The sequence below is a fragment of the Eublepharis macularius genome, chromosome 17 (genome assembly GCF_028583425.1).
Source record: "Eublepharis macularius isolate TG4126 chromosome 17, MPM_Emac_v1.0, whole genome shotgun sequence".
Taxonomy (NCBI): Eukaryota; Metazoa; Chordata; class Lepidosauria; order Squamata; family Eublepharidae; genus Eublepharis; species Eublepharis macularius.
This window is the reverse complement of record NC_072806.1, coordinates 2,008,383-2,034,518: the sequence shown is the minus strand read 5'-3', so window position 1 is coordinate 2,034,518 and position 26,136 is coordinate 2,008,383. Positions and strand designations below refer to the sequence as shown.

Here is a 26,136-nt window from a genome sequence, read left to right as displayed (position 1 = left end):
CCACTTTCACCCCGAGCTAGGATTGCCAACTCTAGAGTGGGAAATTCCTGGAGATTTGAGGGTGAAGCCAGGGGAGGGGCATTAGCAGGGTATAATGCCTTGGAAGCCACCATTTTCTCCAAGGGAGGAACTGATCTCTGCCGCCTGGAGATCAGTTATGATTCCGGGAGAGTGGCAGCCGCCCCTGGAGGTTGGCAACCCTCTCCTGCCGGGGCTCCCTTTAAAGGCTTCGCTCAGTTTCCCTTTCAGCCTTTGAAGAAGGGGGGACGCTACTTGAAGCCGTCTCCTGATTGGCCCGAACCTTTCAGCGGCGCGTTCCGGTTGGCCGCGGCGCCTTCCCGCCCCCTCGTGAAAGAGGAAAGGACGAGACCATCCGCTGCGCTTGGAGGGGGGCATGTTTTGGGGAGGGGCGCCTGATCTCCGGGAGGTTCTCTTGTTAAAGTGGCTGCTGGGCTTATTTGGAAGGGGGCTGCGGGGAGGGAGCGCGAGATCGGGGTGTGCGCGCGCATCCCCCTCCCGAAAGAGCGCCTGCAAAGTCTCCCCCCCCCGGCTCCCATGGGGTGGTTCAGTCCGAGCAGGGGTTCCCGTCCGGCGTGCGCTGCGCCCGGGCTGGGGATTCCCTTCTGCGCTCGCCGGACCTGGGACGATGCCGCTGCTGCCTCTCTTGCAGAGGACGCTGCCCAGGGTGGGGTGAGTCGGGGGCAGGGTTAGGGCGAGTGCGCATGTCAGGGCGGCTTCCCCCTCCCCTTGAACTAGGGGATCAGGCGACCCCACCCCCGTCAATACAAGGGGTCTTCCGTGGACCCCTTTCCTTTCTGCGTTGTATTGGGGGGGGGGGGGCTTCTTTTGTTAATGGCGATTCTCTAGCGGATCCCCCCTGTTGTCCTATTACTGGGGAGGGGGGGGGCTTCCTGCTGTTCTCTGCCTGCCTTCCCTTTGGGTCAGCCCTTGTAGGGGAGTGGGGCTAACTTTCCCCTCGAGAATGCAGTCGGTATTTTCTGCTACCCGCCCCCCCGGGCTAGTATTTCTATAGCAATATGGGAAGATTCTTCTCCTCCTGCCCTCGAACTTCTGCTCCCTTCCCTACATTGCTCCAACAGAGCCCCCCCCCTCCAATTTTATGTAGGATCATTTCCATATCCTGCCTTTATGAATCACTCTCCGGTTATTGCAGTTCAAGGTTTACCCCCCCCCCTTTATTTTTGAGGTGTGGCAGTCCCATCTATCGCAATCCCTTTCTCCACTGCAAAGCTTTCACTTTTAGTTTCGCTTCACATTTGGGAGTGTGTGTGTGAAGGGGGTGTCTTTGAAGCAGTTGCAACGTTTGTACGTTATGTGCATTTGTTCCTACTGCCAACATAGCAGCCGGTTGGGTTCCAGAGAGAGCAATCCTAAGCAAAGTACTATGAGGTCTATTTAATAACATTAATAATAACAATAACATCCTATTAATATACCACCCTTCAGGACAACTTAATGCCCACTCAGAGTGGTTTACCAAGTGTGTTATTATTATCCCCACAACAATCACCCTGTAATGGGTTTACTCCCAGGGATGAGTTTTTCGGATGACATTGAGGGTCTATTTGCAGCAGACCTTGAATGGTCAGGGGTTTACCCAGGCCCAGAAAAGTGCAGACAATTCGGCCTTAATGTTTAAAAGAGAAAAAAAAAGAGTCAGAAACTGCATTTTGCACAATTCCCTTCCAGGCAGGTTAGACTGACGCAGGTCTTTTGCAATTCAGTCTTTAAAGAGGGCCTCTAGGTTTCACTGAAGAAGTTTTTCTGGCAGGTCATCAGCGGGTGGAAATTTTTTCTCTTGCACTTGCATTCCAGCCACAAAGTCAGGTCAAAGGGTTGGAAGACTTTGAAACTGAACGGTGGGGTTAAAAAGTCATGCACGCTTTGGGATTCAGCACTTTTCTTGGCTGGTTCTCAGACTTTGGAAGGGGATTGGTCCTTCCGCTATGCTAAATGGAACTTCCACTTTCAGAGGCAGCACCCTGCCAGGAGAGAACTCTTTTCCCCATAGCCAACAAGGGAGGGAGGGGTTGGCTCCTGGGCCCCTCCCTGTGGGCTTACTGAAAGCAACTGGTTGGCCCTTGTGGAAACAGGGTGCTGGCCAAGGGGGACCCCTGGCTTCAGCCTGCCAGGCTTGTCTGGTGCTTTTAGGTATTTCTTTACATTATTTCTGCCTTGCTTTACAACTAAAATGTCTAAGGCAGGTCATAGACAGGAGTCCTGTGACTCCTTTCAGATGAACACAGTTTTATTCCAGCGCAGGATTTTAAAGCCTGGAGCTTTGGAGAAAAAAAAAAGCAAAATTGTCCTAAATCCCAACAAGACAAAATGCTGTCATAAACAGTGCAATCCTAAGAAGAGTTACTCCAGTCTAAACCCATTGATTTCAGTGGGCTTAGAGAGGGGTAACTGTGTTTAGGATTGCATTGTAGATCTCACTGGGGCAACGAGGAATTAGGATTGCCAGACAAGGAGCAGCGAAAAGCTTCATAGCTTGGGGAAATACAATAAAACAATTTCCACCTGGTATTGTTTAGTATAATAAAAAGCTTCAATTACTTTATAGCGTTTTAATCTTCACCCACAGATCAGCCATTGGGGACAGCATAATGCCACGAAGCATTAAATGTGAAGTGTTTGTGCAGGGGTGGGGGCAGCTGGAAGAAAGCACCCCCCTGCTGTCCTGAACCGTCACTTGCGCTCGGAAGCTCTTTCCGGAGGGATGGCCTTATCTCTCAGTGCACTTTCCTTGTCCTGCCCCGCAAGGACGTGTGCTCTCTTTATCTGTCCCACACCTCTCCTTGCAGTCCTTATCGGAACTAATGAGGGCTTGAACTTATCAGTATTGCAAGCGATTGGAAGATGGCCAGGAGCTGCAAGAGGCAGAGCTCCTGGCTTGGGAAAGCAAACACTCGCAGCTGGTTTGTTTTCCACACGGGTGCTGGTCAGACCCTCTTTTTCTGAATTTGACGGTGAACTTCCTTCCATATGCGGGCGCTGTCCGCCAAATGGCCTTTGTGTCATTTCGCAGCAGGGTCTGGTGACTTGGGAAAGCATCCAGTCAGCTGACCAAACTTTTCCCACTCTGGACTTTGGGCTTCCAAAGCAGGCATTTGGAAGAAGTGTTGCCTTCTTAACAACGTTTGAGTGCCAGAATCTCTTGCTTGGCTGGCCCCTCAAGTTCATTGTTGCATCCTCCAGCCACAGCATTGGTCAATGTGGATTTGCTGTATGAACGGGGTCATAACAAAACACCACACTTCTTTAAGCCTTGCACAAAGTTCACAAAAAGTAAAATAAGAGCATTATTGATTCAGATATTTAAATCCTGGGTTTTCTTCCCAAAATGGCTTATTTCATTCTCCCTGCCTTCAGTTTGGTGTAGTGGTTAAGAGCACGGGACTCTAATCTGGAGAGCCGGGTTTGATTCCCCACTCCTCCACGAAGCCAGCTGGGTGACCTTGGGCGAGTCACAGTTCTCTTGAGCTCTCTTAGCCCTACCCACCTCACAGGGTGATTGTTGTGGGGTAATAATAACACTTTGTAAACCGCTCTGAGTGGGCGTTAAGTTGTCCTGAAGGGCAGTATATAAATCGAATGTTGTTATTATTATTTTATCCTCACCGCAATAACCTGGTGGAGTAGGTTAGGCTGAGGAAGTGTGACTGGCCCCAGGTCACCCAGCGAGCTTCCATGGCAGAGCCAGGATTCGAACCTGGGTCTCCCAGATCCTACTCTGATACTCTAACCAGTATACAACACTTATCCCTTCTGAATCAGACCAAAAGTTAACTTAGACCAGCATCCTTTTCCCCCACTGTGTCCCACCAGATGCCTACAAGCAGTGGCCAAAGAGCCTTGAGATATTTTAAAATTTAGCAGATAGAGTGTGGTGTGGCATTAGCTTTTGCAAACCCTTCTTCATGGCCTCTGGCTCCTGGAAGGTTATGCCACAATCAGTTTGCTAGTCTTTAAGGAACCACAAGACTTTGTATTATTAACATGTAATAGCATCCCATGCCCAAACCTCCAGTTAGAAGGGGTATTTCCGGATGTAAACTCTGCTCAGATATATTGCCAGATCTTGAAGAGACTTGCAGTAAAAGCCATTTACCTTCATGTTCATTTACCTTCCGACTTTTTTGCTTTAGGCCCGGAGATACATTTCAGGAGGGTCTTAAATTTTTTTTTCTTCCACTATCTCCGTTGCAAACTTCCTTACTCTGAAACCCACTGTGCCCCCAAACTATCACGGTGCACCATTAAAATAAAAAGCTCTCACTGTAAGTCTCTGGGTACTTCCATTTCTAGTGATTGGGGAATGTTTATCTGGCCCAAAATTTTTTTAGGAATAATTGTTTTCCAGGTTTTTTCTTTCATTCTGAGTGAGGAAGTATGTAACTGGCAAATCCGGAAACAAAAACTGAAATTGTGAGGTGAGCAGGAAGGAATGTATTTTTTTCTCCCAGAGGCTGGTCTCTCTGGGATGGACTTTCCCGACCCCCTTCACCAGAGAACGCTTGGTCCCGTGACCTGCAGCCGGCATCGATGAAGAGCCCATTGATTGGACTTGGGGCCTTCCACGTGCAAAGCACATGCTCCAGGTGGTGCTCACGTGGGCATCAAAAACATAAAATAGACCCACATGTGTTGCATGAAAACCCTCAGTTGCGCTTCCCCCCTAAAGTTCATTCTGGTGGGAAATGCTTCAGGATTAACACTCTTCTAGCAGAACTGTGCATCGTGTGGGCCTGTTGCTTGCTGCTTGCTTGCTTATTTATGTCATTTCTAGTCTGCCTTTCTCACTGAGACTCAAGGCGGATTACATAGTGTGAGATTAGTACAATCAGTAGCCAGGACATTTTCATACAGTGTCAAGGACATTTCCATAGACAATGCCACAGGATAAATAAATACAAGTTTACAAAGACACAGCATTGGCAAGAATCCCATACAGAGTTGAAGAACTGTAATTCTAGGACTGACATTAGACAACATGAAGCACAGGAGTACAAAGTATATAGGAGTACAATTTTATTTATTATTTATTATATTAGATTTTTAGTCCGCCCTCCCCACCAGGCGGGCTCAGAGCAGAGTACAACATTTCAATTTACATAAATATAGTTAAAAACAAATAAAACAGTATACAAAAAACATTAAATACAAAAAACATTAAAACAACTTTATACAATACAGCTTCTCTTCAGATGGCGATGATAAAATACTGCTTTTCAAGCCCTGGCTCATATGTAGGGTGGTGGACAGATCTTTAGTGTGGCCAGCAACAGATATGTCAGGCAACATAGTGGTGAAGTCTAGGGTCCCTAATTCATTAGGGAAGCATCGGAGACACCCCCCTCCCTCCCATGCTTGTCTTTGTTTGTTGGTGGGTGCAGCCCTCTTTTGGGCACCACGAGGCACCTCCTGGGGGGCTGGCAAGGCAGTGAGACTCCTGAAGATTGGTTCAGGCCTGAGCATGCGGGAGTCGTGAATCAGTCCGCCGTGGTCTCCAGCCAATCACCAGCTTTTTCCCCCTTCCCCAGGCTGCGATGGCAACACCGTGTGGCTGTAGAAGTGGCCAACGAACCTGTCTTGGAATTCAAGCCAGGGAGCTCCGAGCGACTGGCTCTCCAGAAGGTAGGGGAGATAGCCCTTCTTCATCCTTCCATGGTTCCTGATTTGTATTTGCAGCATCCTTGCGGAGTCGGGTGGGGGCAGGCACCCAGTGAACTTTTAGATGCCCCCCTCTAACTGATACGTTCCATCTCTCTTCCCATGTTCTATTCTGATCTCAAAGGACCAGATATGGGATCCCAAAATACACTTTAGTCTTGAAAAGCAGCACAGGTGAGAGTGGGTATGTGGTCTAAGAAAGATCCGGCTGTAGCCCGGGGCAGAGTGGATTTTACTTTTCCCACCCTCCACCGTTCCTTGATAGAAAGCGCCCCCTCCCCTGGCCTGCTTTTACCCTAGGAGGGGTCAGGAGAGACACGCAAGCCCCCCTTGTGGGCCCTGCTGACTTTGGCTGCCAGGGCTAAAAATTTGGCGTTTCTTATTGTGCCTCCTTTTGTAGGCTCTGAACAACTTGAAAGGCAAGACTGAAGCAATCCCATGCGTCGTTGGGGGCGAGGAGGTGTGGACGGCTGACGTGAGGTATCAAGTGTCGGTGAGTTCTCTTGTAGCCCAGAGCTGTAATCAGATTTCATCCCATTCTCCAAACTGGCAGGTAGTCAGAATCTGTAGGCAATAGTTTGATATTAAAAGGGTTAACTTAATTTTTTTTAAAGTCTTGTTGATGATAAAAATTAAGATAGTGATATTAATTTGGCACGTTTGCTTTTTTCTCCCTCCTCGGTCCAACGGCATCTGTCATTGCACAGGGGAGTCCAAAAAGATTCAAACTGGAAATTCAGATGCTTTTGCAAGCAGATTGGAGTTGGGGGAACTGCCTTTCCCCCAGATTAGCAGCCTGGCTGGCGATTGATTTATTGGATTTTGTGGATTTCTCATTTTAAAAGGCATATGCTGCCTTCCTGCCCAAGGTTGCATTCAACCTATCTTATCAGCTATAAAAGCAGACAACAGAAAAGATTGTAAAACCTCTGTAACGTTAGCTATTAAAACATTTAATAATCCATTAATAATGCACTGTGATCTCGCTTTGGATGAAACAAAGTTGGTAAAACCTTCTCTGCGAGCTGCAGAATTTTTTCCTTTCACTGCCTCTGAAGTGAAGCTCTGTTTCTTTCCCCCCACAGCCTTTTAAGCATTCACACAAAGTGGCCAAATACTGCTATGCAGATAAGGTGAGTACCCGCTCGGAGAGGAGTCTGCCTGCAGCATCTATGCATGGTTTAGTGCTTCTTCTGTACCAATCAGTCTCTGCTGCAGAGGTGGATACCCCCCCCCCCCAGTCCTGCCCCCCCCAGTGATTGGGTTGCTCAGTCATTCCTGATGAAGAACTGCAACAGATGGACTTGTCTTCAGAAGAGGCTGTCTGTTGTGTCTCTGCATGAGTCAGCAGTTGTGGCTCAATAAAAAGGCTTTGGTCCAGTGCTAAAAATCTAACTGGTTCCATCAGCATGCTAGGACAAGCCAGAGCAAAGTGAAGGGTAGAAGGGGCAGGATTTAGTGGGTGGGTAGTGGGGAGAGGCGGGGGAGAGCACTGTGTCGTCTGTTGGATATGGAGCTGTAGCGTGGCTCTTCTGCCTGCCAAACAGGACTTACTGAACAAAGCCATCAATGCTGCTGTCGCCGCACGGAAGGAGTGGGACCTTCGGCCTGTCCAAGACCGGGCAAAGATCTTTTTCAAAGCAGCTGACATGTTGAGTGGCCCCAGGAGGGCAGAAGTGTTGGCAAAGACCATGGTTGGGCAGGTGAGCTAAGTGGAGGCTGGTTTGAAACTTCGGTGGGCTGTGCAAGGGATTGGGGGAGCAGCTGCTGGCGCTGGCAGCCTCAGTTGTTCCTCTGGGCTGTGTTCGAACAACAGGTTATGTCGCCTGAATCAGCCCTCTTTGTGGTTATTTTCAGGGGTGGAATTCAGGGCAGGCCCAGAAACTCGCCTAGTTGTTATTATTTTGGTGTTGCATTTTTGCAGGAAACAGTAGACATTTTTAGATTGTTAAATTTCAGTGTTTGTTAAGTTTTAATCTAATGATAAATATAAGTAGATGCAAACATATATCCACCCATTAAGTAAGAAGGGCCCTGCTGGATCAGAGACCCGTGGTCCATCGAGCCGGCATCTTGTCTCATGCAGCGGCCAACCAGTTGCCCGGGTGGGCTTAGAGGTGAAAGCCTTGCCCAGTATTGCCCAGGGGTCAAAGGTTTACAGGACCTGAATGTGAAAGATCTCACTGATTCCTCCATGTATGTGTCTATGGTGATTGTCCCTGCACATATTTCTTTTTCTTTTATGCTTGTGGAACTCATTTGGGTTATGACTTATGACAGCTTGAAAGTTGTGCTGTTGTATACTCCGTGGGAGCCCACCTTCTTTTACTGCATTTATAACCTACTTTTGGGGACCAAAAGAGGCTTACGTTGTTCTCCTCTGTTTTAGCCTCACAACAGCCCTGTGAGGTAGGTGAGGCTGTGTGATCGGCCCAAGGTTACCCTACAAGTTTCCATGGCAGAGCGAAGATTCGAATCTGGGTCTCCCAGAACCTAGACCGACACTCTACCCGCTACCCTTCACTTGAGATAGAATTCTGCCTCAGGTTGTTTTTGTTTTCTGCCATGAAAGAAATCGTAACTGATTGATCAGGTTTTAAATTCTTAATCCGTTTTCATGCACTTGCATAGGAATAACCTGATTTGTTTTGGGAAACAAATTTTGGGTTTAGATGATGCAAAGACAGTGCAGGAAGGTGTCCTCTTCAGGGGCAAACAGGTTTCCTCCTCGAACTGTTCCCTTTGCAAACTTCAGATGAACAGGGCCCACCCACTCTGGGCCCACCCACCCTGGTTTGGAGGAAAACTCCTTCCTGGATGGAAGTCCGTTGGGTGGATATTGATTAGACCCTACGCAGAAACAAAATACTGTTAACCAGGTCTTCCCCAAAGGAAATTTTGCTGGGAAAAAACACCCAGGGCAGGCAAAGTATCCCTGATGCTTCTTTGCTAAGGGCCAAGCCCTCAGCCGGAATTGTGTCCAGGGGCTGCTGACCGGGAGTGCCTCTCTGAAGACCCCTCCCAAAACTCTTGTGATCTTTCCCCCGATTCCTCCTTTCCTAGGCTAAGACGGTTATTCAGGCTGAGATCGACGCGGCTGCAGAGCTGATTGACTTCTTCCGGTTCAATGCCAAATACGCCGTGGAACTGGAGCAGGACCAGCCCCTCAGCGTCCCCCCCAGCACCAACAGCATGGTCTATCGGGGCCTGGAGGTACGGCAAAGGGCCGAGGGTGCCGTAGTCTTGGGGTCTTTTGACCCTGGGCTGGAGTCCAGCTTGAGGGGAGTGGTAGCTGTGATGATGGACTTCTTCCTTCACTATTTTATTATTTTATTTCCCCCCCTTCCAGAGAGCTCAGCACCGCCAACATAGTTACTCCCCCCCCCCCCCCCAATCATGTCCTCACAACAACGCTGTGATGTAGTTCAGCTTGGAATTCCCCTGTTAGAGGTTCTGGCCAACTTTTAGTTCTTAGAAATGGTGCCTAGATGGGTGAGGCTGCCCCTAAACCATCTCAAGGGCTCCTCTCCTCAGGCGACAGCCAGGTGTTCCCTGACCCCACTCCTCTTTTGTGACCTCCACTTTCCCCCTTATAGCAAAGAGTCCAGTAGCACCTTTAAGACTAACCAACTTTATTGTAGCATGAGCTTTCGAGAGCCACAGCTCTCTTCGTCAGATGCATGGAGGGTATGAAGAAACTGGCCAGAGATATATAGGTGGGAAGGGAGCAAGGGTCATGTAAATGCAAATCAGTTGCAAAAGCCATGAAAGAGGCGGAGTGCACAATCCAGGCTGGGTGTCTGAATCTGAATGGAATTCCTGAAGGTAATGAGATAACCATTCATAGTCTCAAAAGTAACTGCCTTCGGGCATTCTATTCAGGTTCTGCCGTGGAGGGGAGGGGTCACACCCAGCCTGGCTTGTGCGTTCCACCTCTTTCATGAATTTACATGACCCTTGCTCCTCTCCCCACTCCCCTCACCACCTATATATCTCTGGCCAGTTTCTTCATACCCTCCATGCATCTGACGAAGAGAGCTGTGGCTCTCGAAAGCTTATGCTACAATAAAGTTGGTTAGTCTTAAAGGTGCTACTGGACTCTGCTATTTTGCTACTCCAGATGAACCCAGCTAACTCCTCTGGATCTTTCTCCCTTATGCAACTCTGCCCTTCCAGCCACTTAAACCCCAAAGTTCTGCCTCGTGACCTCTGCTCTCCCTGCCTTCCACTCTCTCCCTAGATCCCCTTTTCAGCTAAGTCACTGGGCACATCTCTCTAGGCCCCTTGCCTACTGGAAAAGGCTGAGCACAGGGAAGTGCCTCTGTGCTCATTTCCTCTCTCCCCCAATGGCAGACAGTAATCTCCTTGGGGCAGGGACTGTTGTCCCTTTTGTGCACCTTCCTCATATCTCCCTGTCTGCACCGGTAGTTTTGCATTGGCAGGGCTGTGTGTTATGCATGCTTCAAAAAGAACCCCAAATTTGGTACCAGGGAATGTGGAATTCACTGCCCTTTTAAATTATGTAATTGTTTAAATTACGTTTTTTCTTTTGCTTGTCCTTGGGGAGGGGAAGGCTCTGGGAATCTTGAGTAGCCCCCACTTCACCCAGCTTTGGGGCTTATCTTCACAATTGCTTCCCTTACCTCCACTGTAAAAAAAATAAAAATGAGAGCAGGGGTTTGAATTTGGAATGCCCTCTCCCCTTTCGCAGGCTTTCTGTGCTCCTTTGAAATTGCACCCCACATAGGATAGAAGCTAATAACATTCTGACAGGTTCCTCGGCTGACAGGCGTCTTTGTCCGGCCTCTTCCTCGACAAGCTCTTCATCCTTTGGAGGCTGCCAACGGCACGGTGTAATTCATCCCTTTCTCCCCACTCCTGCAGGGTTTTGTTGCTGCTGTCTCCCCCTTTAATTTCACCGCCATTGGAGGAAACCTGGCAGGGACTCCCGCTTTGATGGTGAGCATCCGGGCATTCGGGATGCCGTAACTTCCAGCGGGGCTCAGCTGTCCGTAAGGAGAAGGGCTCCTTTTGCGTGGGATCTGGCACCAGAGTCAGCCATGTGGAGGTCCCTCCTGACTGCCGAACTGAGAATTGAAAGAGAAACATTTGGGGCCTTTTTGAAAAAGCAACTTCACAACATTTCTTAGGAAGTCAGAAATTCTTGTGGTAATGGCTGCTATCCTTATCATAGAATCATAGAATCGTAGAGTTGGAAGGGGCCATACAGACCATCTAGTCCAACCCCCTGCCCAGTGCAGGATCAGCCTAAAGCGTCCATACCTTAGGAAGTTTAAAAATGGGATTCGGCCAATTCCATTCGGCCTTCATACCTTAGGAGGTTTAAAAATAGGATTCGGCCAATTCAACAGCTTCTTCTGGAACGGTGGTTTGCTTGGATAGCTGGATGGACCTGAGTGAACGGAGGGTGTCTTGCAGACTCCAGTTAAATCCCCATTCCACTTCCTCACCCTTTTAGGAATGGGCAGGGTGGTTCCCCCTCCCCCTTTCCATAGTATTAGTCTGGCCTTCTCTGGGGTCTAAGGAGAGGTGTGCAAAAGAGGAGACCTGTGAGTTTCTGTGTGTCGCCTCTCCCCAGGGTAACGTGGTCCTCTGGAAACCCAGCGACACTGCTGTCCTGTCAAACTATGCCGTCTACAAGATCCTCTTGGAAGCCGGCCTCCCTCCCAACATCATTCAGTTTGTCCCGGCTGATGGCCCCGTTTTTGGTGACACGGTGACGGGCTCAGAGCACTTGTGTGGGCTCAACTTCACCGGCAGCGTCCCGTGAGTGAGAGTTGGGGGGAGCCCACTGGGGGGGGGTCCCACTCGCTGCTGCTTATGGGGTGGAGCCGGAAACATTTATTGAAGTGGGGAGGGAAATGTTGCTGAGATGTATTTAAATTGGGTATTTAGTTTTAACTGGTTTTTAAAAAGGGGATTTATAATATTTTGTAATGTGCGTTGGCAGTTTCATTTTAAATTTATTACATTGTCTGTATTTTCTGGTAACCTCTTAATTGGAGGCTTGCAAATTAGATCAGGATATGGGGGGTGGGCGGGCACTGGAGAGTAGAAAGGGGGCCGTTTCTCTCCCAATGTTCTTCAAGCTGGACAGCCTTAGAAATCTCTGTGGTACGCCAGATGGTTTGGGAGTCGAGTGTTGGGGGATCTCTCACGGGCGTTCCCCTGACCATTTTCCTGGTGTGTGCTTCCAACTGTGGCTGGGACTTGGAGTCACCCAAGGAGGGCCCGAGTGCGAAATGCCTCTGGAGGCTTGGCCCTCGCTTTGCTTCTCCTCTGCCAGTCCAGTTTTTACATGGACACAGGAAGCTGCTTTGTGCCTGAGGACCTGCAGCCTTGGGCCGTCCCGTCCAGTCTTGCCTCCTCGGACTTGAAGCAGCTCTCCGGGGTCTTGGAAAGAGATGAGGTTTTCCTAGCAGTTGCTCCTTGAGTTCCCTGAGCTGGAGGTAGTTTCTCCACCACTGAGTCGTGGTCCTCTTGGCATTAGAATGAGACAAATCAGGGCATTTACGTTCAGTGTGCTTTTATCAGCCTTCACCCGTGGACTCAAGTCACTGGTGACAATTCCTAGAAGGGGGATAGAGTCAAGGGATAAAGCCCCTGTTAGAAACTAACCAACTCGGGGCAAAGCATGCCCCCTTTTCCTTTTTCGAAGGATGAGATTCCGCCGACTTACAATGAAAGTCACGTTTGCTTCACTTCCTGTTTGTAAATTTCCACTTCCTGTCTGTAACTACTTAGGGAGAGCAGAGAGAGAGAGAGAGAGGTGATTCAGTTCATTCGGCCTCGGGCTTCTTCCAGCCGCCCCCCCCCCTGCGTCTTTTTTGATTTCTAGTGTGACCAAACCCCTGCTTTTCAAAACAATAAAAATGCTAATGGCCTCACACCAGGAGTTCCACTCGCTGGTGCTAATTTATGAGCTCCCCACCTTTAAGAAGCGAGAGGCGCATCCAACCGTGGCAGCGTTCAGAGGTTTAGCGGAGGCCTCAATGCTTCTTAATAGTCTTGCAGCCTTTGGAATGGGGGGGGGCTGAGCTGAAGCAGGAGAGGGATGGGGGGGGTGGAAAGATCCCCCTCCCCAGCGAGGGGTACCTGGAAGACGGAAGCACATGCTGAGAAAAAGTTAGACGATTGGCAAGGAATAGAAGAGAATCTAGCATTCCGAGAGAACTGACTTGAAATTTTGTTAAAACTCAGGTGGGGAATCAAGTTTCTAGTCCTTGTGGGTAAGGGAAGGGCAGAGTGTAAAAATACCAGAGGTTGACAGTTTTTATACTATGGCAGTTTTTATACTATACAGTTTTTATACTTTTTATGCTATTTTATACTTATATGCTAAGCCCCCAGGCCCCTGCCCCAAGGAACATGCCATCTTTGATGATGGAGAGGGAGGAGACAGGCCACAGGTCTGAGGGCTCGATGTGAGCCCAGGTTGTTTTGCAGAGGTGAGGACTGGGGCCTCAGCTTTCGGAGAGGAAGGTGTATTTGAGAAGGGAAATGAGGAAAGAGAGAGAGAGAGAGAGAGGCGGAAACATGTAGGTGTATAGGATGGGGGTCTCCAGGCCCAAAGGGCAGCAAGGGAGAGAGAGGAGAGGGAGCCAGAAATTGTTGCGCAGTTGTTTGCTTCACCTGATGTCTGGTCCAGCGGAACTCACTGCTGATACAGATGCTTTCTATGCCTTTTCTTGGCTGGGCCTTTTCACCCTCTCCCTCTTTGCCCTTTTCAGAACTTTCAAGCGCCTCTGGAAGCAGATCTCTGAAAACCTGGATCGGTACCGCACCTTCCCACGCCTGGCTGGAGGTAGGGGTGGTGTGTGTGTGTGTGTGTGTTTCTTTCTCTTTCCAAGTGCAAAGATGCACGGTTTTTCTCACTCCTCCCATTTCCTGATCACAGAGGAGAATATGCAAGAGCCACCCTTGGACATGGGCGGCTGTCGTTACATGAATCATGGCCTGGCAGTCAAAGTGGTCTGTTGATCAAATTCCAAACATAGAGGGGATTTCACATGCTTATTATGATGGTCAGTTGGGGATGTATCTCCTCTTGAGCAACGTCTGATTGCAGATTCATGATTCGCTGCATTCCAAATCCACTGCTGCTAAAGTTTTCAGGTTTGCAAAAAGTGGGTTTGCTGCAGGTTTGGGAAATTCCAGGACCTTTTCACTGACATTGAGAAATCTGCCCCTGCTGTGGTTGATGCTCAGCGGTGGAAAGCTGGTGAAAAGCGACACTAATCCAGGTACCCTGGAGAGGCAGCATAGAAATTTTCTGCATTAATAAATTTGGGATTGGAGTGGGCACACGCTCCATCCATTTTTGGGGATTTGGAGCATTTTCCTCAACTGCCAGGTGAAAAGGGACCAAGGCATCTTCTGGTTGTTGTGGATTTTCCGGGCTGTATAGCTGTGGTCTTGGCATTGTAGTTCCTGACGTTTCGCCAGCAGCTGTGACTGGCATCTTGAGAGGTGTAGCACCGAAAGACAGAGATCTCTCAGTGTCAAAAGATCCCTTTCTTTCGGTGCTACACCTCTGAAGATGCCAGCCACAGCTGCTGGCGAAACGTCAGGAACTACAATGCCAAGACCACGGCAATACAGCCCGGAAAATCCACAACAACCATCGCTCTCCGGCCGTGAAAGCCTTCGACAATATAAGGCATCTTCTGTTCTCCTGGTACACCTGGAAGGTGGTTGGCTTGTAGCTACGTGTTCCTTGTCCATGGTTAAAAACGAGTTTAGTTGACGTTTCATCTGTTATGACTTTTTTGTGTTCATGGAAACTTTCTGGGTCCAGAAGAGCTCTGTTGGATCAGGCTAAGGAGCCAACGAGGACAATGCCCTGTTTTCTGCCGTGGCCCACGCCCGCCAGATGCTGTGAGAGGCCTGAACGCAAATGGCCAGCGGCCAGCACCGCCCCTATTCTTGTCCCCAGCCACTTGCATTTGAAGGTGCACTGCATCGGAACAGGGAGGCTTCATTTAGCCATTACCGTAGATGGACTTTTTGCTCTTCCATGCATTTGACCAGCCCCCTTTTGCAGCCATCTAAACAAGTGGCCATCGCGTTTTGTGGCAGTGAATTCCACAGGTGAAATAAGTGGTGCCTGAATAAGTGGTTCCTTTAGACTGTCCTGTGTTTAGTTCCCGTCAGCGTCATTGGAGGGGGGCAAGTTCCAATATATTTTTGGGACAGGGAGGGAAAGCGCTGCCTACCTACTCTTGCGGGAACCCTGACATCTCTGACACGGAACAGTGGCGTGTTGCAAAAGTCTCAGGGGCGTATTTTACGGAGCACATGGAGTCCACAGGAGCACCCTTCAAGCTTGCTTGGATTTTTCCAGGTGGTAAGTGTGGAGGCACATGTGGGGCATGTTCTGTTTGGCCAGAGAAGCTCAGCTGTGGGGCAGGAGCAACCTTCTGGAGAAGTCTGCCCGTCATTCCCGAGTCTCTCATTGCAAGACCTTGATAAGCTTTCCGGGGATCCTCAGGTTCCCCAGAAGGTGGTCTGAAAACGGCTGCTCTGCATGATGGGCAGAGAGAACTCTTTTCTCCCTCCCTCATGGCACTAGAACTCGGGGTTTCCCGACAAAGTTGACGGGCAATGAATTCGAGACCTGTGAAAGGGAATTTTTTTCCATGCAGCGCATAATTAACTTGTGGAACCCACTGCCACAAGATGTAGTGAAAGGTGATTGCATTAAAATGAGAGCAAGCAAATTCATGGAGGAGGGTTGGTCTGTGGATGGCTGCTGGCCATGATGTCTGAATGGAACTACCAAGTACAGATGCAGTGTACCTCTGAATACCGGTTGTTTGGCATGGGGGCGGCAGCAGATGAAGTCTGCTGCCTCGGTGACCTGTTTATGGGCTTCCTGAGACACCTGGCTGGCCACAGCAAAAAGTGGCATCCGGTCCTCATCGGATCCAGGAGAACTCTTTTTATCTCTGTGTATGGCAAAGAGCCCACCCAACAGCTGTGCTCGGTAGCCTGGAAAGGCAAAACGTTTTCAACAAGGATGGCAATGGCTTTCAAGCCGCCCGAGTTGTATCCCCTCTTTGCACCTTGAGGGCAGACCTAGAAGTGGATGTCTGCCCCCTCCCTTCCTATTTCTTGAATTCCTCTGCAGAATGTGGCGGGAAGAACTTCCATTTTGTGCACGCCTCGGCCGACGTCCCCAGTGTGGTGAGCGGGACTCTGCGCTCTGCCTTCGAGTACAGCGGCCAGAAGTGCTCGGCCTGCTCCCGCCTTTACGCCCCCGATTCTCTGTGGCCCCGCATCAAAGCCATGCTCCTGGAGGAGCACCAGAAGATCAAAGTGGGAGACGTGAGTGCTCCAGTCGCCTGCTGAAGGGTTTTGCTGCTCAGCGGGTGGCGGATGGGATTAGGAGCTGCGCTGGCTGGCTGCTAATGCCTATTGAAGGCGCTGCTTTATCCACTGGTTCTCCCTCCCCTCCGTTGCTCCCCCCCCGCCCCCCACTACTCTTAGCTTGTCCTTTCTGTGCGTGTGATTAGAAATTAACTTGTAGTCGATGTGCTGAAGGAATGATTGCAGGCGAGGACTAATTGAAAAGGGTTTCACTCCCTCCTCCCCCCACCCCCCCACCCCGATATGGGGCTGAATCCCCCCACCTGAGAAAGCCTGGCCTTGTTGCACCATCTTGAATCAGATCTCTGGGCAGCCTCCTGCTTCTTCCGCCTGCAGTAACTTTGCAGGGTCCGGAAGAGAAAGCAGCCTTTCCCTGCTGCCTGCGATAGTGAGAGACGTGCAAGAATTTCCCTGGGCCCCTTGGCACGCAAAGTGGATGTGGGGCTACCGAGGCATGACCCCTCCCCACCAGGCTGCCTCCTCCCCCAGGCCAGGCTCCTGGGCCCCTCTGGCTCAGTCTTTTCTCCTCTGAGTGGCAGCACCATCCCGGGCTCTTAGGCAGAGAAGGGCCCTTCCCAGCACCGGCTGCCTGAGGAGAACTTGTAACCAGAGGGACCGCCAGGGTTTGAGGCCAGAGCTTTCTGCGCACCAAGTGGGGGCTCTACTGCGGTGCTGCAGCCCCTCTCAATAAAGCTGCCCAATACTGAGCTTGGTTGGCGGGTCACAGTTAGGCCGTACATTTCTGCCGGTGCCACCGAGGCTGTTGACAGTTTCAAACGACTGCCCACAATATAGTCCCCAAAATGAAAGGTTGGTTGGGTGGCAACCTGAGAAGGGGCCTTCTCAGTCGTGGCCCCAAAACCTTGGAACTCCCTCCCTGGGGAGATTAATCTGTCTCCCTCTATTGTTGTCTTCTGCCAGCAGGTGAGGATGAATGAAAAAGTTGAATGAAAAAGTTGCACACCCCCAATCATTGTTGTTGGCCCTCCTCCCTGGCTTTGGTCGTGTGTTTTAGTGTTTATATATATATTTTTACTAAATTATTTTATACGTTATTTTAAATGCTGTTTTTTAATGTTCAAATGATTTTAATGTTTTCACCTTTGCTGCCTTGGGGGCCCTTTTTGGATGAAAAGGTGGCATAAAAATATTTTAAATAAACAGAGGATTGAGAGAGAAAAAGAAGCAAGCTATGGTAGATAATGTATAAAACCATTCCAGAATGACTAGGTGGAACCATACGGGCAGGAGCCCAGTCTGGAAAGAGACACCCCTGCGGCAGGCTGATGGAGGGACCTCGCTGTCTCTCTGCCCGTTCTAGCTCAGCCTGGTCTCCTCTGATGGGCTGTGGCTCTTTCCCAAGCCCTTCTACTCAACCGCTTTGAACCCCCGGTAGGAACTCCATGAAGCGGAGGAATCCCAATCAAGCGGGAACGCAGGCCACCCCCATCGGCTTTCTGTTTCCCCTTCGAAAGGCTTAGGGAGGGCTTCATCCTGCCGGGCTCTTGGCATGCCTGGAGCTTGACCTGACCCCCCACCCCCCAAATCATGCCTATTCTGGAGTCCAAGGCAGGATGCTCGGAGTGGTTGTTCAGAGTGGATACAGGATAGCACCTGCTGGTTCACTCCGAGCTCCACTTGCAAATGGGTGGCTCAAATCTGCATGAGGGGCTGGTAAGTGAGCCGCACGTGAACCCAGAGACATGTCTCATGTTTGGTGTGAGTTGTAAGTGACACCATGCTGAATTTTTGTAAGCGAATATTTTCGCAATGCGGCAGCGGTTGGGGGGGCGGGGCTTGCCATGCTTGCTGATTTATAGGGATGGCTTACCTGAGCTGATGGGAAAAAACAAGCATAATATATATATATATATATATATATATATATATATATATATATATATATATATATATATATATATATATGCATTTTGAGAGTGCAGGAGACACTGCCTCTCTGTTTCCTCCCAGTTGCTCCTTGGGATAGCCATGGTGATGGTTTCCCCACTATATCCTCACAACAGCCCTGTGAGGTGGGTGAGAATGACCGGCTTTGTGACCCAGAGGGGATTTGAACTCGGGCCTCCTCAGTTCCAGTCCACCACTTTCCAGCCTGCTACACCGTCCTGTGTCTGAAGTGGCATGGGACCAAATAGACAATATCAGGATTGATTGAGGGGCATTTGGGGTGTGTGCAATGCTGTGCCATTCACTTGTTTCTCTCCTTTGGTTTTCTTTCTAGCCGGCAGAAGACTTTGAAACGTTTTTTTCTGCTGTGATTGACCAGAAGGTATGGGCCTCATTCTGAACCCACGGAAGGTCTGTCATCCAGGAGAGCGTGCCCCACAACCCCCTTCTCGCCCGGGGCTCTCCGGTCTCCCGCCCTACTCTGTCTTTCCTGATTCCGTTCCGTGGTCCGTACCCCAGCTCTTCTCCGACTTCTCTCCCATCACTTGCTATCTCCCCTTCTCAGGAGCTGAGCTCCGTTACTTCCCTTTTGCCGAGAGAAACCCTGCTGAGATTACGGCTGAGCCGGCAAATGCTTTCTTTAAAAACGTATTTTCACAGCTTAAGAGCAGGCATCTGTCAATAATGATAACCTGGCTGCCTCCACCTCCGCCTTCCTCTGTGCCCCCCCCCAACATCATCTCCATACTTGCCTTCCCAGCCCTGGAAATCCTTTGAAGTCGTCAGCTTTTCCTGTTGAATTGAACCGATCTCCTGTCACACCCTTCAGGTTTGGGGGCCAAATGCTGGCCTTCTGGGAAGCCTCTATTGGGTTTCCCCCCAGGCGACGCCGCACCTTGCGTTTCCCGGCATCCTCTTTGCACTCAGCTTGGCTGCCGGTCCCTCACCTGACCTCCTCTTGAGACCTTTGTTAACTTCTATTTTCTCAGCCAGATTGACTTGGTCTTACCATTAAAAATCTAATCAGTGTTTTTCATTCAACCCAGTTGCTGAGGCGCAGAGTTCAGGGTTTTTTTTTCCTTGTCAGCTGGAGAGGCGTCACAGGGTACTGCAGCTTATGCTAATATTTGGCGAAGACAGAGAAACGGGGCCCTTCAGGCACTAGACATGGGGTGGGGGGAAAACTCCAGCCGTGGGCCCTCTGGTTCTGCTCTCGCCCTCCATCAGCTGGGGCTGCGTCTTGAAAAGGGCTTTCCTTTTGGAAAGGAACCACAGTAAGATGAATAAATTGGGCAGCATGTTGCCTTCCCTCTGGAGAGGTCCGGTAGCTGTATTTTAGGGTTTTTTTGTCACACCTAATGTTCCAGTCTCAAGGTGAGTTACGATGCTTGCAAACTGAGATTGGTAACATGACTCTTTGGGTGGAATTTCTCCTGCTGGAAGCATGCTGGATTGGCCATGAGAACTGTCCTTTTCTCATCCTATTTTGGACCAGTAGTTCATTTTTGGTGGTTTTGAACCTTTCTCTTGCTTTCCGATGGCTTTTCGTCACTAGAACTTTTATCAATTGGGTTTTTCTTTCTCCTTTCCTCTAAGGAACTCGGGGCAGTGCACATTTATTTAAGATATTTCTGTGCTAGTTTGGTGTCCTGGTAGCCAGGTTTGACTCCCCGCTCCTCCACTTGAAGCCAGCTGGGTGACCTTGGGCTAGTCACAGCTCTCTCAGAACTCTCTCAGCCCCACCCACCTCACAGGGTGTTTGGTTGTGGAGATAATAATAACACACTTTGTAAACTGCTCTGAGTGGATGTTAAGTTGTCCCGAAGGGCAGTATATAAATTGAATGTTGTTGTTATTATTTGAGTCCAGTAGAGCCTTAAAGACCAACAAGATTTTAAGAGAGCCAGTTTGTTGTAGTGGTTAAAAGGGGCAGGACTCTAATCTGGAGAGCCAGGTTTGATTTCCCCACTCCTCCTCTTGAAGCCAGCTGGGTGACCCTGGGTCAGTCACAGCTCTCTCAGAGCTCTCTCAGCCCCACCCACCTCACAGGGTGATTGTCATGAGGATAATAACAAATTTTGTAAACTGCTCTGAGTGGATGTTGTTTTTCTGAAGGGTGGTATATAAATCGAATGTTGTTGTTGTTATTATTATGCCTCTTCAGTATCCTTTCACTTAAAACAACATAAGAATATAAAAAGAAGACAGAATGTACCCATCAAGCAAAAACAGCCCATTTTAAAAGCTAGTACGATAAAAACCCTAATCAAAAGCCGTGGAAAAAGATGTGTTTTGGCCTGGTGCCAAAAGAAAGAAAAGTAGGTGGCAGGCAAGCCTCCAGGGGAGGGCGTTGCAGAGGAGCGGTGCCAGCACAGAAAATGGATGGCTCCTCTCTTCCTTTTATCCTCCCAAGAACCCTGTGAGGTAGGCCAGGCTGAGCCTGAGGGACCGGTCTGGGGAGTAGAGTGGGGTTGAGATTGGAGCCCGGGCCTCTCTAGTCCTGATAGGCTGTGAGGGAAGGGGAGTTGGGGCAGCCCAGGCCAGCATTCACAGATGCTCTTTGCTTTGCTTCTTCCAGTCTTTTGGGCGCATCCAGAAGTGGATCAAACACGCCGAGACGTCGCCCAACCTTGACATCCTTGCTGGGGGGAAATGTGACGACACGGTCGGCTATTTTATCCAGCCGAGCATAATCGAAACCCGGGACCCAAAAGATCCCATCATGCAGGAGGTGAGCCTTGGAGCAGCTGTTAGCCACTGTTATTGCATCCCCCTGCCACACACACACACCACAGCGCGCTGGGGAACGCCGGGTGTGATGTATCCCTTGTTTTTTCATGGGGGGAGGGATGCAGAACAATCAGGATGCTGTAGGACAGGCGGTTCCCATCCGACCACCTGAGGTTCTCCAGCAACCGTGAATGAATCCATCCTTTCTCTCCTCCGTGACCTGAACTCCCTCCCGGTATTCCGTCAATGGTACCATCTCTCTCCCTCTGAATCTTCAAACCCCTCTTATATTTTACACAACCTCTTTGTTGACAAAGAGTCCATCTTCCAACATATATGTTCCGACGTATATGCCCCTGTAGAAGTAGGAGCCTCTCTCTCGGGTTCTCTCAAATAAGAGGCAGTGTGCATTACTTGGTACAGCCTCATGTACACAAGAGGAGCAGCTTAACCTGAAAGATTCTGCAAGCAGATGTGCCGGAGTTCCTTGGTCAAGATCCACCGACGTGGAAGAGTTTCCACCAAAATGATGTTCTGACAATATTGATAAGAAGAGTTCAGCCAGATCAGACCAATGGTCCATCTAGCCCACCAACTTATTGGCTGCAGCGGCTAACCTTAAGCCCCTAGAAGGCCCACAGGCACAAAGACAAAAGCTTTCCCTGCCATTCTCAGCCGCTGCCATTCGGAGGTATGCTGCCTCTGAACATGGAGGTTCCATTGAGCCATCAAAATGAATGGTCTCTCTTCCATGAATTTGTATAATCCCTTTTGAAAAGACATCTAAACTCCTGGCAATCTGTACTTATCTATAAAATCATATCCCTCGAATTGAATAATTACCAGAGGTGTGGCTCTTGATGCATACTCACAAATGACCTTTTCTTCTTTTCCCCAACCTGTTAAACCTTAACAACAAAAATACATTCCGGTGTATATTTTGTGGAAGGCAGAGCCTTATAGCTCTGCGGAAATCCAGGCAGCCCTCAAGGGGGCCCTCCCTGCCAGACAGGCCTCGAGTTCTGACCCTTCTTGGTTTCTCCCTCTTGCATGCAGGAAATTTTCGGCCCTGTCCTGGCAGTCTACGTGTACCCGGAGAAGCGATACCAAGACATCCTCCAGCTAATAGACAGCACTTCTCCATATGGCCTCACGGGGGCAGTCTTTGCCCAGGATAAGTAAGGAGCCCCCTTTCCCCCCATCCCCGTGGCAGGTGCCGGATTAAGTGTTCAGGAGGTGGGGCTGCAGCCACAGGACCGTGAGTGTGAGAGAGAGAAATTTCTTTGCAAAGAGCGGGATTTGCGCCTGTGTGTGATACCAGGAAATCTCCTGTGGGTTTCTCGGGATCTGAGCCCAGTAGCACCCAGACCAGCCCCTCCCCCTTTCCCCTTCCCTCCAAAAGATAGCCACCTTGTGATTTAACTTGGCGGCTCAAACCTCCAGTTGAACAGCCCAGAGCAGAGCCCGGCCATCTTGAGTTCTGTACAGTCGGCTTTCTGGTTTTGACTAGAATCGCCATCGCCCGACGAGAGTGCCTGGAAGCAGGGTTCTGGGAAGAAGGCGCAAGGGATCACTTCTCGGAGATCTGGACCAAGATGTACAGTGCTAGACTGGATGAATTAAGACTGTCAGATAAGCAGTGCAGGATCAGGCCAGCCATTCCAGTACTTTCCCCCCTAGGAGCAAGAGCACAAAAGTTCTGTCTGTGCTCCCAGAAACTACCTCTGAATACAGAGGCTCCACCTTAGTCATTGTAGCTACTATCTGTGTAACAGACGGGTCCATCACGAATTTTTCTTATTCCCCTTTCAAAGCTACATAAGCTACTAGCTGTAAGTTAGCTCCGCAAGTTAACTGTGTGTTGTGTGAAGAAGAACTTCTTCTTGTCCATCCTGAACTCTTGGTCTGGCATTTACTTTATCCTGATAGTTTTACAGCAACAACGTCATTTTAAGGGGGGTTAATGTAGAAACCTGCAGTGTAATGCATCAAGATTCCTGCATCATCTGCCTTGAGTCTCAGAGCTGACCTAGATGAGATGCCTGACACGCGAAGGTCACCTGTCGGTTTCCTGCAAGTTTCCATGGGAAGTACAGTGAGAAAGAACGTCTGCCAGGAAGAAGAGGGGGAGAATCCCACTCCAGCTTGGCAGAGATTCTTTCTCTAGGCACCTCGTCTAGTCCGCTCAGCTCCCTCTGGCTGCCGAGAGCGTTTAGGGGAGCAAGGAGAACACGCTCCCTCACTGCTGCCAGCGCACTCAGCTCCCTCTGGCCACCGCTGGCATGCTCGGCTTTCTCCGGCTGAGAGGCAAGGGGAGTACACTGGTGGCAGCGAAAGCCAAGTGCGCCGGCAGTGGCAGGAGGAAGCGCTCTTCCCTTGCTCCCGGCGGTGAGAGGGAGCTGAGTGGACTAGATGAGATGCCTAGAGAAAGAACTTCTGCCAGGGAGAAGAGGAATTCTCTCCCTCTTCTCCCTGGCAGAGGTTCTTTCTCACTACACTTCCCGTGGAAACTTGTGGGAAACCGACACGTTTCCTCCACGTCTCAGGCATCTTGTCTAGTTCAGCTCTCAGTGAGAAAGGCAGGCAATAAATAAAATGAAAAATGAGGATCCCCAGAAGCAGAATATCCAGCATGCTGTAGCGGTTAGTGTGTCAGACGAGGACTAGGAAGTCCCTGGTTCAAATGCTGCCCCCCTCCTGCCATGAAGGTCACTGGGGGACCTGACACCAGTCACACACTTAGCTTAACCCACATCATGGAGTTGTTGAGATGGGAAAACAGATCCGTGTACACCACCAAGAGCTCCTCAGGGAAAAAGAGAGAGAGAGAAGCAAGATAGTTGGAGATATAAGATGCCGCTGACGTTGTTGCGGAGTTTAATTTTTCTCCCGTGTCTCACAGAGCTGTTGTCGCCGAAGCCACACGACTCCTCCGCAATGCAGCCGGCAATTTCTACATCAACGACAAGTCGACCGGCTCCGTCGTGGCACAGCAGCCCTTTGGGGGTGCTCGTGCTTCAGGTACGGGAGGGTGACGTGTAGAAATTTGGCGCAGGGAGGGAGGCGAGGTTGTTCTGAGTTCAGGAGCTGCTGTGCGCCTGAATGCCAGCAGCTGGGGTCAGCCAGGGATGTGTGGAGCCCTCGTGGCTTGCTTTGCAGGCTTCCTGGCAGTGCCCAGCCAGCTGCGTTTGTCAGCCAGATGTTGGACTAGACAAACTTTTGGGCCACATCCAGCGAGGCATGCTTTTCTGCCCAACGGATCCTCCCCTGTTCAGTATACTTTGGGGAGTCCCAGAAGTCTTCCCTTCCCACTGCAGTTCCTTCTCAAACCCTCTTGCGTTGGGAAGTTTTGTCGCTTTCAAATTGTTCTCCTGAGAGCCACGAGGTCTGGCAGCCTTCTTGGCTTTCTCTAAATGGAAGTTGCTGTTCTCGGAACACCTTCGTACGCTTCTCCCTTTTTAAAACAGGAACCAACGACAAGCCCGGAAGCCCTCACTACATCTTGCGCTGGACATCGCCCCTGGCCATCAAGGAGACCCATGCGCCCTTAGGGGACTGGAAATACCCATACATGCAGTGAAGTCCTTTACCAGCGCCTTTCTCACGGACACCACCTGGCACAACTGCTGGCCTGTTACAAGTTTCGCAGTAGCCAGTTTCTAATGATGTTTGCTAGAATGTAGGAGCTGCGTTCATTCCCCCACCTCCAGTAGCCCTTAGGAAGCTTCATTCCCGTTTGCGGAGGAGTCTTTTGAACGGATGGTTACAAAATTGGTTTTGGCAACAACCACTGCAGTTTTTTTTCGCTGTCTCTGTTGTTACTGAAGAAGCTCCGGTGAATTTCTGAGTCAAGCCAAGCGAAGTATTATTGTGGCAGGTCTGAGTTCCTAAAATGCCTCACCCTGTGCTCGAGCAGGCCCTCCACCTTGGGGACAGGTTTCTCCACCGTGCAGGACTGAGCAAAATTTGGTTTGTCTGCTCTCTCTAAGCCAGAGCAGGTTTGCAAAAGTGCCTGTGGAGGAAATGGGTTGTAGCTGCCTAGAAGAACTACCCAGAACCAGAACGAATTTTAAAAGAAAGAAGTGCCAAGACGACTCCTTGGAATCCTGGGTCGGATTGTCTCCAAAACCGGACTAGATCCCTATTGGTCAATGCAGGGTGTTTCTCTTTGGCTCAAATCCTTAAGCAGAAAAAACAACGGATGTTGTTGGCAGGGGCATGCTTGGATGACGCTTTGATGAGCGTGGTGGTTCAGAAGTTTCATAGGCACATGTTTTGGCTATAGTTCTTAAAACGTGGAAAAAGAACACACTGGAAAATTTTAAGACCCATTTTAAAGATCTGATAGCAGCATGGGCATAGTTTCCACTGAGGTTCTCAGCCTACGTCAGGACCCTGCCACTTCAGACTGAAGGCAGGGTGTACAAGACTGAATGTGCCTCCATACAAAATGCCCCTTCATGTAGAAATCTAGCAGTTCAAGGAGAAAGCTTGAATTAACACCCCCCTTCCCTGACAAGCTGGTTTTCTGTGTGATGGGGTTTTGTTTAATGGAGGGACGTTCTACCACACGAGCGTTATCTATCTTCCTTTTTTTGCATTTTGAAGCTGGGAGCTTCCCTGTCATTGAAATGCTCAGATGTGCGTTACTATTAAATCAGTGCCTTCTGTTCACCCAGCAATTCTCTGCTCTTACAACTGCTAAGTATGTACCAGGGAGTCCCTGCCCTGCCCAAAAGCATCAGAAGCCAGAAGGTCCAAAAAAGTATAATCTTTTAGACCTTGCACAGCTTGGGCCTTGGGCATCTCTGCGAAGGGCTCTTTTATCTTAGTAGTCAGTTTTATCCCAGCTTGGCCTGGGATGCTTCATGACTGTGTAAAGCTGAAAGTTTCAACACTGGATTTACTTCATTTTGAGGGGGAGGGGGCCCCACACCTTAGTTTATGAGGTCCGTTTGATCAGTCACCTCCCAGGCTGGAACCGCTTACGCAGATGTGGAACTGGGTCTCTCTGGACCTTTTACATCACAACTCAGGTAGCTGCCAGTGTTTTTACCAGCCCCCTCCCCAGGAGAATGTCATATTGATGGATGGACGGATGCAGAAAGGGGATTGTTTGTGATGGGCTGTTTGTGCTGCTTGAATAATTACTGCTAATAAAGGATTTTAAAAATCATACCCAGAATGGCTGCATGGTTGGGCCTTTGCTTATTTCGAGGTGTCGCAGTTATTTGTGAAGCCTCCTGCCCCTCCCCCACCCCGAGAGACTGGTGCAAGAGACAGGTGTCTCACCTGTGCATTTCCAAATTCTCTCTTCCACGGTGAAGGTCAGAGAAGGGAAATGCATGCAAACAAACCAGATTGTTGGCGATGGCATGGAAAAACCCACTGACTCTTGACTGAGTGCATTAC

At 49.8% G+C, this 26,136-nt stretch overlaps 1 protein-coding gene across 1 annotated transcript; it reads left to right on the top strand.

Moving 5' to 3' along the window:
- The first annotated feature begins 545 nt into the window (after positions 1 to 545).
- Positions 546 to 25,900, top strand: ALDH4A1 (aldehyde dehydrogenase 4 family member A1). The gene is made up of 15 exons (XM_055001702.1): positions 546 to 690; positions 5,568 to 5,661; positions 6,098 to 6,190; positions 6,783 to 6,830; positions 7,245 to 7,400; positions 8,761 to 8,910; positions 10,582 to 10,656; positions 11,297 to 11,484; positions 13,449 to 13,522; positions 15,848 to 16,044; positions 18,329 to 18,376; positions 20,573 to 20,725; positions 21,781 to 21,902; positions 23,627 to 23,745; positions 24,192 to 25,900. The coding sequence occupies exons 1-15, from the start codon at positions 647 to 649 to the stop codon at positions 24,302 to 24,304; spliced, it is 1,674 nt and encodes a 557-aa protein (XP_054857677.1). The 5' UTR covers positions 546 to 646; the 3' UTR covers positions 24,305 to 25,900.
- The last annotated feature ends 236 nt before the right edge of the window (positions 25,901 to 26,136 follow it).

Coding starts and splice junctions, on each gene's coding strand:
- ALDH4A1 (XM_055001702.1), top strand. CDS start 647: ATGCCGCTGCTGCCTCTCTTGCAGAGGACGCTGCCCAGGGTGGG. Junction 10,657..11,296: donor CAGGGACTCCCGCTTTGATG/GTGAGCATCCGG, acceptor GCCTCTCCCCAG/GGTAACGTGGTCCTCTGGAA. Junction 20,726..21,780: donor AAGATCCCATCATGCAGGAG/GTGAGCCTTGGA, acceptor TCTTGCATGCAG/GAAATTTTCGGCCCTGTCCT.